This window comes from Tursiops truncatus, chromosome 16, assembly GCF_011762595.2.
Source record: "Tursiops truncatus isolate mTurTru1 chromosome 16, mTurTru1.mat.Y, whole genome shotgun sequence".
Lineage (NCBI taxonomy): Eukaryota > Metazoa > Chordata > Mammalia > Artiodactyla > Delphinidae > Tursiops > Tursiops truncatus.
The window spans coordinates 81,511,255-81,523,493 of NC_047049.1; the positions used below are offsets into that span (position 1 = coordinate 81,511,255).

At 53.0% G+C, this 12,239-nt stretch overlaps 1 protein-coding gene across 2 annotated transcripts in view; it reads right to left on the reverse strand.

The window, feature by feature from the left end:
- Positions 1-12,239, reverse strand: part of GALNT2 (polypeptide N-acetylgalactosaminyltransferase 2) — a 180,155-nt gene that overhangs the window by 19,494 nt on the left and 148,422 nt on the right. The window contains exons 7-10 of one of the 2 annotated variants that reach the window (XM_033842235.2): positions 9,135-9,256; positions 6,965-7,052; positions 2,972-3,062; positions 1,859-1,962 (exon numbers count right to left, since the gene is read on the reverse strand). In XM_033842235.2, coding sequence (XP_033698126.1) covers positions 1,859-1,962; positions 2,972-3,062; positions 6,965-7,052; positions 9,135-9,256 — 405 coding nt within the window. The remainder of the gene's footprint in view (positions 1-1,858; positions 1,963-2,971; positions 3,063-6,964; positions 7,053-9,134; positions 9,257-12,239) is intronic. The other variant, XM_033842236.2, reaches the window with a different exon arrangement.

Consider the following 12,239-nt stretch of genomic DNA (forward strand, 5'->3'; position numbering starts at 1 on the left):
AGGCGGGCTCCCAACCACTGCGCCACCAGGGAAGGCCTCTGTCCTTTTCAATTGCTTCAATTAGACTTACACTGCTGGTCAGGCGGTCTGGCAGCACCAGTGGATTTGGCGGGGCGCACCTGGAGGGCGTGTTCGGATTTGACTTGGGCATCCCCGTCCCCTGCCTCTCCTAACTTGGGCCCACACAAGCCCTCAGGCTGGACAACTGCTGGGGGTGTGCAGGCAGCACCCAGAAAATCCAGTCTGAGCAGTACCAAGAAGAGAGGGAGGCTCACATCACAGACTCTTCCTGCTGAAACCCTCGTGCCCGTTTAACCCTGATGCGAGAAGACCCTCCAGAGCGGCCGTGTCAGAGCCTGTCACGGGAGGAGGTGCCAGGATGCTCAGGCCGGGTGGCCCCAGCCCTTCCTCCCCGCCCACCGTGCGTCACCCTACCTGAGCCCCTTGAGCCCTTCCAGGGAACCTCGCACAGGGCACAGCTACATAAACATACAAACCAAACCAACAATAAACTAGGTAACAGAAAAGATTATTTCCCCTCCCACTGGTCTCTGGGTGCAAGGTCTCCTTTGATACTTAAATCAACACTCTCCTTACACCCTGATACAAAAGGCCACCTGCCCTCCACGCACGTCAGCCTAATGGCACACACTGCTGCGAACCCCACCGCGTTCTGGTCCCCCCGAGTGGCGGTCCTGGCTGGCTGGGCTTCCCCAGGGATGTCTGCAGGGCGAGGGTGACTCAGAATTCCCTTCATAAGGTTAACAATCCTTCTGAAGCCTTCCGTGCTCCACAGCCTTCCATCAAGCCCTGCCCGTCAGTGTACTGTTAACAAAACCGAAAGGCATCTGACTCTGAACCTTCGTCCTGGTGTAGTTACTGAGTCTAAAGCAGCTTTCAGAACCAACAAAGGCAACAACCTCTCTCCACAGTGAGACGCTATCACTAACACGGATACCATAAAATGAGAGAAAAATAATGGGCTTGTCTAGTCTCTTAAACTTAAAAAAAAATCAAAGTCTCTGTTACAAGTAAAAACTACTAAAAGTGACAGTGGCATCCTTTTTACCTCCTTTCCTCGCCCCCCTCCCCTCCCCCCAAGGTACGTCTACCCGGGGATAATGTAATTTAACAGCATCCAATAGCCAAGGAGACAACTCAAAAGTGAAACAAACAAAAACCCCTAAACAAACAAATAAATTAAGAGTCTTTTTATCTTTATGGAGTAAATACAATGCAGCTACCAATAAAGACCGAAGTCTGTAAAGTTCCAACGTCCGTAAACATAGGTGAAATGATTTGTGTGATTACAAAAAACAGAACGAAACAAAACAACACGAAAACCAATTAGAACCATTCACAAAGTAGTCAGGAAGGGACAAGTGCCCCGGCCTCTCCACCCCATCTGATTCCCACGACCACAATTCAGCCAGTCCGACAGGCTTCGCCAGGGCTCACTTTCCACCCCATGTGGCTAAAAATGAATCTTAGAAGCTGAAATCCTCCCCCCATTTTTGTCAGCGTGCTTTCCAGACCTTGGATTCAGGTGACATTAAAAAGTGTGCATTTCCCTTCAAAGACTTACTATGTGTCTAGCATAACGCCCAACCCAAGACACTTAAGAATAAAAAGGGTCTATTTGCACCTTATGGGGGACTAATTGTGTTCAGTAAACCGTCACTTTAACGTCTTTACAAACCTTTTCCAAGGGGCACCCTGCATACCACAAACTCCTGCTTACCAGTCCTTCCAAAGCTTCCACTTTTCATTTCTACCCCTCTTGGTGGGCAGGAAAAGACCACGGTTTCAGCAGAATTGGAAACGGTTTGGTGTCCGAAGACACAAGGCTCATACGTACCCAGGTTTTCTCCTCCCCACACATCCATCATCATGTCGTATTTCCCCAGTTCTTCAAAATACAACTTATCCATCACGAACAACCCTCCAGCAATCATAGGGGTTCTAAAGAGGCAGAAGGGAAGAGAGGGAGAGGTCGAAGGTCAAGGTTAGATCGCCAGCATTCTAATGCCAAGGTCAAGCCTACAGGCCGACCTTAGGAACAACAGCACAGCCATGGTCTTTGGCCCAGAGCTCTGGGTGCCCCTCTCTGCTTGAGCCCTGCTGTCTTCAAGTGCCCCCCACTCGGATGCTCAGATGCTCCCAAGGGCGAGGGGCTGCGTGGAGCCTCCCTACGAGAGGGCAGCCGCCGGAGCTGGGCCCCTCGCTGACAGCGCCCTAGGCCGGTGCTCGGCTCTTCTGTGCCGCGGTCTCCTTGGAGGACGACAAACAGTAAGAGGCTACAGCGCCCAGCGCACGTAGGGAACGCAACCTCATCCCGGGCAGCTTCCTCCTCTGCTGGACGGGACCGTCACCTTCTCGCGTCCCCATCAGCCTGGGGACAGGCCGGCGACAGGACCCCAGCCCTGTGCCTGCGGAGTCGCCGTGGTAAGTCAGGGCCCCGGGCCGCACGTCTGGAGCTCACTGCTCACGGGGGACCAATCGCTGCAGTGCAGACGGTGCCAGCATCCGCGGGGTTCCCTGTAACCACGCGTCCCTGGGGAGGCGTCCCCACCCCAGCCGGGCGCGGCTCAAAGCCAGCTGGTAGTGAACCCAGTGCTTCCTCCGGGGGACAGGAGGGCGGAGCCCACCGGGGGCGGGCAGGAGGCTCCCACTTGCTGCCCACCGCCTCCCCAGTCCCCGAGGGCAGCCCAACACCCCACCCCGTGCGGGAAAACGCTCTATGCCACCAAGACACGAAGGACGTGGAACTGGCAGATTTGATACACGTACATAGAAAAAGAATCTCAAAATACTTTACCCTATAATCTGGAGGCAGAGACTCTCCCCTGAGCTAGCATGAGGGGAAATGGGGGTATGGCTGGAAGGTGAGAGCTCCACTAGGTCCCTAGGCCTGCTGTCTCATCTTCCACCCCAGAGAAGGGCACCCGAAGGACGCCTGCCTGCCACTTACTTTATGGGGGCGACCGGGTTCCCCTGCCGGGACCGTCTCTGCTCAGGCGTCATGTAATCCCATTTGAACACCAAGTTCCAGTCAAAGCCTGCTGGTTGCAGAAGAGAGAAGAAACACAGGATGCTGTGAGAACAGGCTGTCTGCTCCTGGCACCGCTGTCCGTCACAGCTTAAAAATATTTGTTATTTGGAATGGACTCACTGTAACCCAAACAAAGGAAAAACAAACAAAAACGACGCAGAGGGAAGAGAGTGACTGGGGGGGGGGGGGGGCAGGGAGACCAGCCGGGAGGACGCACACTGAAATCTTCTTTCCCCAAGAAGCTTACCCAAAACAGAAGGTGTGGGTCAGACTTTTCTAAAACCAGAATGCATAAGAATAAATGTGAAATAAGAGAACTGGAGTCTGTGAGGACATATCCAAGGGCTGTAAGGAGGCGACAAAGAAGAGGGATCGACTTAATAAAAAATCTGCCAGGTGCCCCCAACACGGTCCCAGGGAAGGGAAGGCAGGGGGCGCAGGAGTAGGTGGGAATGAAGGGGCAAGCGAGCTTCACTTCTGATAACATGGCACCTGCCCCACGTCACTTCTAGAATCCACAGGCCGTGCGGGTGGCAGAGCCCGGGCCTGGCCCCTGGTCCATAGCTGTCGGGTCTTGTCTTTCCTCAGAAGGTACCTGGCACACCCCACCTGCGGACGCTCTCCAGAGCATGGGCCGCGTTGCCCAGGGTCTGACAGCCAAGCCTCACTGCTCCAGGGCCGTCCATCCCTCAGCCCTCTGCCAGCAGGCTTTCTGTCCGCAGGGCTGGTGCAATGCCTAAGTTCAGGCCTTCCGTCTGTGTGCTCTGAATCCAGCATTTATCTGCCCTGCAGCCTGAACAGGGTAGGATGGCACAGGGGCTCGGGGGCTCCTAGGCCGGCGTGGCACACATCATGGCTCAACCAGAGGACAGAAAGGTGCCCCCGCTGTCCCTGTAGAGCGCAGCGGGCTGGCAAATGGGAGCGAGGGGCTGGAGGGCCAGGCACCAGTGGTGCACGGAGAGGAAACAGACACAGACTGATTGTCTGAGGAGCCCGGCTCTCCCCAGACACGGCCTGCCGCGCACACAAGCACCGCCAGCCAGGGAAAAACAGACGTCCCGGTGCACTGTTGACAGAACACAAAGGCCTCAACTGGCCAGCTGATGTAACATTACCTGCATTTTGGGGGGAATGTTCATTATTATTTAGCTTATCAATTTGGTCCGAAGAGCCAAGCTATATTAGATTTTTAAAAATCTGCTAAAAACATCATCCTTGATTTTTCTTTTTTCCTAAAAGGGGTTTGGTGAAATGCTCTTAGAGTGAATCTGGCCCGGCCCTGGGGCAGCGGCAGGCCACTCCCACGCAGGGCATCTCACTGTCCTGCACCGGCTCCGCCGTAAGCGGCTGCCACGGGAGATGGAGAACCGTCACATCTCAGCTCCGGCAGATCCTCGGGGGGGGGACACACTCTGGACACTAACGCTTTCTTGACAGCCAAGGCTCCGAACTCTTTATAGCCCCAGCGTGCTCACCATCTTCTAAGACTCTCCTGACTCTTGTTTCCCAACCTAGGTGCGTCCTCCCAGCATGACGGCCCGGCCAGAGGCCTCTGGGGAGCTGCCTGGTCACAGCCCTGCCCTCTGCCGGCCGCCCTGTGCGGCTGCACTATTATCAACCTGTTTCTCAGACAGGGACGCCGAGGGCCAGAGGAAAAACAGCTCCCGTGGCGACACCGCCTGAAAGAGGCACCAGAGCCCGGGCCTCCCTGGCCGGTCCCAGGGTTCTGATTTCTGAGGTTCCGTCCAAGGCCACGGTTCTACTGTGTTCTTTTTTGGATGTCAGTTGACCCTCAGTCTGTGTGTCTGTCTGGAACAGTCCGTCTCCTAATCAGCTCAAAATGTTGGAGATGGGAAAAGAAGCCCCTCATTTTAGAGAAAGAAACAGGGGTACTAGGATGCTGGAAAAAGGGTTCACTCATCTCAGGTATGAAAAATCAATAGTGAATAAATTACACACGGAAAGTAAAGGCTCTGACATCTCTGTTATATCTCTCTCTACAGCAGGCTTCGCTGAATTCTTGGCTCTCAGCCGAGGTCTGAGAGGCAAGGCTGCCGGCCAGCTGAGATTCAGAGCAGGAGGCATTTACTGGGCTGTGTGGGAGCCCTGGGGCCACAGGTCACCCCCATACACACACAGTCCCTGGGACACAGGGGAGCCTGGGGCTACAGGTCACCCCCATGTACACACAGTCCCTGGGACACAGGGGAGCCTGGGGCTACAGGTCACCCCCATACACACACAGTCCCTGGGACACAGGGGAGCCTGGGGCTACAGGTCACCCCCATGTACACACAGTCCCTGGGACACAGGGGAGCCTGGGGCTACAGGTCACCCCCATACACACACAGTCCCTGGGACACAGGAGAGCCTGGGGCTACAGGTCACCCCCATGTACACACAGTCCCTGGGACACAGGGGAGCCTGGGGCTACAGGTCACCCCCATACACACACAGTCCCTGGGACACAGGGGAGCCTGGGGCTACAGGTCACCCCCATACACACACAGTCCCTGGGACACAGGGGAGCCTGGGGCTACAGGTCACCCCCACATACACACAGTCCCCAGGGACACAGGTCACCCCCCACGTACACAGAGTCCCTGGGACACAGGGGAGTCTGGGGCTACAGGTCACCCCCACGTACACACAGTCCCGGGGACACAGGGGAGCCTGGGGCTACAGGTCACCCCCACGTACACACAGTCCCGGGGACACAGGTCACCCCCACGTACACACAGTCCCGGGGACACAGGTCACCCCCACGTACACACAGTCCCGGGGACACAGGTCACCCCCACGTACACTCAGTCCCGGGGACAGAGGTCACCCCCACGTACACACAGTCCCAGGGACAGAGGTCACCCCCACGTACACACAGTCCCGGGGACACAGGTCACCCCCACGTACACACAGTCCCGGGGACACAGGTCACCCCCACGCACACACAGTCCCGGGGACAGAGGTCACCCCCACGTACACACAGTCCCTGGGACACAGGTCACCCCCACGTACACTCAGTCCCGGGGACACAGGGACACAGTAGAAGCCTGCTCCTCAGGCAGGGCTAGCGGGACTCCCGTGCGCCCAGCAGCTTCGTGAAGCTCCTCGCGAGAACACGGTTTACCCAGCTGGGGTCCAGGAGCCCCCGGGGTCCTCAGGCCCTTTCAGCGGGTGTGTGACGTGAAAACTGCTTTCAGTTTATGCTAAGGCTCTACAGGCCCCTTTCCATCTCATTTTTCCAAAGTGCAGGAAGGAGCGTTCCGGAAGCTGCAGGACGGGCAGCGCCCACGTGGCTGCGTCACCTAGCGTTCTCACCGTTCTCAGCCTCACCTTCTAACACGGCAAACGCTGATCGCTACGGCCCACGTGAACAAAGCTCTTTGGGGCCTTCAATGTGAAGTTTTAAGAAGGTAAAGAGAGTCTCAGACAAATCACTGTGGGACCCCGCGGCGGGAGGGTTTGAGGGGTCACACTTGAGCCCAAGGACCCCCTGGAAACTGGCAGGGTCATTCAGATAAAGGTTCCCCAGAAAGGTTCCACCACGGCGGGACGTGGGTGGCTGTCGGGCAGAAGAGGCTGACAGCCAGGCCGCGGGAGGGCTGCGCTCTGCAGGCCTCGGGGCCCAGGAGTCACGGGTGAGCGGGGCGGATGGGCTTCCAGCAGGCGATGGACGCTGCGGTGAGGGGGAGGGTGGAGAGGGCAGACCCCCATCGGCCTGGCGTCTCCACACCGGCTCCGCATGCCAAGCCGGTGCCAGGGACGGGAACCACGCCTACCGTCCAGGGGAGGCAAGGCCGTGTCTGTCCCCTGGTGAACCCCGCCAGCTGAACACAGGGGCGCTCTTGGCCGCGGCCCGGCTCGGCCGCGTGCAGGCGCCGTCGCTGCCCCTGGGACCCGCGCAGCACCTACCGCCTTTTAAGTCCGCAGACGCGCCCACGTACTGAAAGTTGTCCATGTTGATGACGTCGATGATGGGGGACACGACGCGGGTCCTGTCCTGCAACGCAGCGAAGGCAACAGCAGGTGTCAGAGGCAGCCGGGACCCGCACAGGTGGAGGTCTGAGCGTCACCGCTCACGGGGAGACGGCCGCGCTGGTCCCCTGCCACCCCACGCCCTGGGGGGCCCGGCTGGGCACCTGCAGCCCTGCGCTGCGCTGGGTGTCGGGGGCGCAGAGGATGCTGCCCCCCAGGAGGCGCCCGAGCGCACGGGGCCGCCCTGCGGGTGTTCACTGGCTGAGAGCCTCTCCCGGGACCCTTCCTGAGTTGTTGTTTTTTCCCCCAAACAGCCAGGAGCAAATGTCAATTTTTATTAGTTCCAAAGAAGGAGTTCTCAGAGCGCGCCAGCGTGAGACTGGAGTGTTTTATTTAGTGTTTTCCCAAATGTCAAACCTCAACCATGGAGGAATTTTCATTCTAACAGGATCTAAGCTCGGCTGTACTTAAACACCAGTATGTGTGAGCTGCAGGAAGCCTCAGGAAAGGACTCACGGCTGCGACGCCCACTCAGATGCGACCCCGGGCCTGGGAGCCGAGTGTGGTGTAGAGGTTCCAACCGCATCACGGGCGGACGGCGACCGAACTGACTAGAGAACCCGGAGCCCGAGCCTGTCTTACCCGCGGTTCCACCCAACACAAAACATTCCCTTAGGCTGAGGCCTTTCTTTAGGCCACACTGTCGCTGCTCTGGTTAGAGTCTGTGAACACAAGACCTTTGAACTCTCCTGCCCTCTTTAAACCGGGCTAGTTGGTGCTGGGGAGGAACTCTGCCCCACGCTGACAGGGAACACAAGGGTGGCGCTTCCCTGAGCCACGGCAAGAACCTGAATCAGCCAGAGAAAGACTTCGAGAAACAAATCAGTAACAGGGCAAGCGGAGCTAAGAACGTAACACGTCAGAGGACCCCGCTCAGAGAACAGAGGGCGAAGCTCAGCCACCACCAGGGGCAGGCTTACAGCATGCAGCCCCCAGCGCAGAGGGTGACGTCCTCCATGCCCGCTCAGCCTGGGGATGGTGCCGCAGATCGTCAACTGCCCCACGTCCAAGTCCACGCCCTTTATTTTGATCTCTTTTGATGGGACTAGAATGAGGGAGAACGACAGTTCTCAGCTCTTCCCATTCTTTCTTTAGGAGGTGGGGGGCTGTTTAAATAACCCTGACAGTCTGACCACAAGGCACGCCGCCTCCATGTGCCCGGGTATCATGGCAGCTTTCACTTCGCCTCTGCGTCCCTGGGACGCACAGCCTGGTGGAGTGAGTAGCCGGGGACGGGGCCCCCAGGATGGGCATGTGTGTGTGTGTGTGGGAGGACTCAGGGAGGGACTCAGCGAATCCCACTTTGCAGCCTGGGCTCTGCCCCCTGTATGAGTTTTGGTTAAGTGATTAAAGTTCCCTGAACCCCAGTTCCCTCAACTGTCAAATGGGGGTGAAACCCTGGATTAAGGTAACGTGTAAAGCATCCGGCAGGTAGTTAGCGCTCAGTAAACGGCAGTGAACGTGAGGGTCAGAGCACTAGTAGTTTGTCTTATTCATGTCTCAGGACTCACGGTCCAACCGCGATCCCTGCTATGGTGCAAAAAGAATGACTTTACTATTTCTCTAGTACTTTCATTACATCTACTTTACTGTCTCAAGGAAGTGCTTTCTTAGTAGGGAGGAAAGAAAGTCAATAAAGCAAGCAGAAGGCGAGAGAGATATCACAAGAGGCCATAGGTCATCCTAGTGGTGATGTTTCTAGAAGGCGAAGGTGCACAGTCTCGGGTCAACCGACAGCCTCCCGCGTCCCTGTGTGGTTGGGACTCTGCCCCCCCCACGAGCCGCAGCCTGGGTCTCAGGGCAGCACGGCCGGGCTGGGGACCCCGCGGCCTCTGTCCTCAGCGCTCTGCCCCCTCTGAGCTCCGAGAGTCAGTGCAAAGCTTCAGGCAGGGAAGGAAGACCCCCCTAGGGGAAGGGCTGTCGTAGCCTCTGCTGACCCTGGCCTCCTACCTGACAAATGAATTTCCCCTGTTGACAGATTCCTGTGGAGGATAAAATCCTCGTAGGACCATGTCGCAGAGGCCCTTCCTCTGGCCCGCATCCTCACCTCGGCCACCCTCTCCAGGAGGGGCTCCAGCCAGTACTCGTTGCACTCGCAGTGGCTGTCCAGGAACGTCAGGACCTTGGCCTGGGCCGCGTCGGCCCCCCGCACCCGCGAGCGCATCAGGCCTGTGGAGTGAGGTCAAAAACACGTCGCGGGGGAATGCCCAGGGAACGCGAGAAAAACAAACAAGAACTGTACCCCCAGCACCTGCACCGACACCTCCCCACGCAGCCCTCTTGCTGGGCACAGAGTTTATCGCCAACGTGCGTGGAGGGATCAATACCGCCTTGCAGTTTACCCAGGTAAGAGTTCTGTCAGGACCTTTTTCTTTTTCAGTTAATTGGATGACTGAGAAAACAACTTGGAACTACTGCCTTATGAGGAAGGCTTTGACATAACTGAAGTCTCCTTTATCAAGCAATGGAAATGTGGAACTTCTAAAACTACTCTCCTCTGACACAGCAATAGAGTTTTCTAATTAACTGGGCTAAGGCACGTGTCACCCAGACACTTTAAGTGCTAATGGGGCCAAATTTAATGGTGATAATTTCATGATAACAGTGTTGTGAGTATCTGTGTGTTCTAAGACTCATCACGAGCCAAATTAACATAAATGATGAAGCCCAGTTGTTTGGCTTCTACACAAAATTAGTAACGCTGTTGGTCACATTACAGAGTTTATATAGCTGTGATCTGTTAGTGATATCATTTTTCATTATCACACATAGTAATATTCATCACTAGATGGTGTGGTCATAAGTGGCTTCTGCTATGTACGCTGGGCTTTTATCTATCCATGGAGATATGAGATTATTCACAACTGGTAAGGACAGTGTTGTGAGTTCTTTATGCAGCACAGCAGTCAGGAAGGGTTTTCCATGGTTCTTAAAGAGCTGCATGACAGAGTAGGAAAAAGGGCAACGACTTCTAGTTCTGGTATTACGGAGCAGCTTGTAATAGGCAAACCCTCTCTCAGAGAACAAGTATAAACTGAGCAAAATAGAAAATGCAACTATAGGAAAGGGCTAGAGTAGCCGAGGGCAGGCAGAACCTAGAGGGCATTCAACCCTTAAAAGAAGAAAATCACAGAGTGAAATCCCTGTAAACATGGTATTTGCCCCCGATGTTACTCTCCAATCCACTGCAGTGCAGCCTTTTTTGGCTTGAGGCGTCAGAGGGTAGAGTTTGGGGCTGGAGAGTGGCTGGAAACAGAAGGAGGAGATCCTGGGAAGGAGCTAAGTCCCAAATCTGGTGATAACGGCCCTTAAATCCTTGGCGGACGCCTGAACCTGCAGGCACAGGGGAGACCCCAAGGAGTCCATGAAGAGAAACAATTAGAAGACAGAAAGAACTAAGATTTCAGCTGGAATCAGGGACACAATTTTTGGCAATTGAGTTGTGCCTAGAAGGACTTGGCAAACACCTCATTTCTACAGAAGCTCCAGAGGGAATACATTTAGGAATACGGACTACGTCTCAGGAATAAGGGATTCATCCAAGATACACATATGCTTTCAAAGTATAAAGACAAGCCTACACAAGTTCAAAGTCATGAGCTAGTAATTTAATCGCCCAGTATAACAAAGATCAACGCCCTAGAGAAAGATAACAGAATCCAGTGTCTCTACAACATACCATTCACAATATCCAATATAAAATTTTAAAAATTAGTAGACAAGAGAAGAGAAAAATGTGATGCATATCCAAGAGAAAAAACGTCAATAGAAACTCACTCCGAGATGACGCAGAGTGAAATTAACAGATGAGGATTTTAAAGCAGCTATTATGATAACTATACCCAAGAACTCCAAGGAAATGATCATTGGAATGAGCAAACACGGGGAATCTCAGCAGAGAAATGAAAACCACAAGAATTAAATGGATATTCCAAAACTGAAAACTGCAATTTTCTGAAATGAAAGAACTCACTGACGGCGCGTAACAGCAGATTAGAGATGTCAGAAGGACCAGTGAACTTGAAGGTGGATCAATAGAGATTGATCTGTCTGGTGAACAGAGAAAAAATACTGAAAGAGAAAAAAAGCCTGAGTAACCTATGGACAATATCAAGTGGTATATCATATGTGCACCTAGAGTCCAAGAATAAGCATAAAACAATATATGAAGAAATAAAAGGCCAAAAAGTTCCCAACTATGCTGAAAACTTCAACTTACATATTCAAAGGGATCAGCAAACCTGGAGCAGGATAAATAAAAAGCAAATCAAATCTAGGCAAGTCACAGTCAAACTGCTAAAAACTAAAGATAAAGAGACAATCTGGAAATCAGTGAGAGGAAACAACCCATAACACACAGGGAATCAACAATAAGCTGACAGCTACATTCTAAACAGAAAAACAGAGGCCAGAAGACATTTGAATGACATTTTCAGAGTGCTGAAAGAAAAACTAACGGTCAACTCAGAATTCCATTCAGAGAAAATACTCTTCAGCAATAAAGGAGAAAGAAAGACTTTTCAGATAAACAGAAATTGAGAGATTTTATTGCCTACAAGAAAAAATAAAGTTCTAAACGTTCTCTGGGCTGAAGGGAAATGACACTAGATGGAAACCTGAATCTGTGGGAAAAAATGAAGATACTAGAAATGAAAAATACGAGGATAAATTTTAGAGTCCATTTATACATTCTAATTTCTTTATAACTGATTATTTAAAGCAAACATTTTAACACTGCACTGTGGGGTTTAAACCATCATTAACAACATATGAAGGAAACCACATGACAATAGCAGTATACAGGACAGGAAACAGAAATGGAATTAAAACAGTTGCAAGGTCTTACATTTAAGGTAAAGTTGTATGGACTCTAAATAGACTGTTATAAGTTAAAGATGCATGTTGTAATCCTCAGAGAAGCCACTAAAAGAAATGTATAGCTAAAAAACTACGAGAAAATTCAAAATGGAACACTAAAAAAACACAAAACATCACTTCAAACTACATTACAAAGCTATAGTAATCAAAATAGTATGGCCTTGGCATAAAAACAGGCACATAGATCAATGGGATAAATGGAAAGCCCAGAAATAAACACACACACATATGGCCATTAATTTACAACAAAGGAACCAAGAATACACAATGGGGA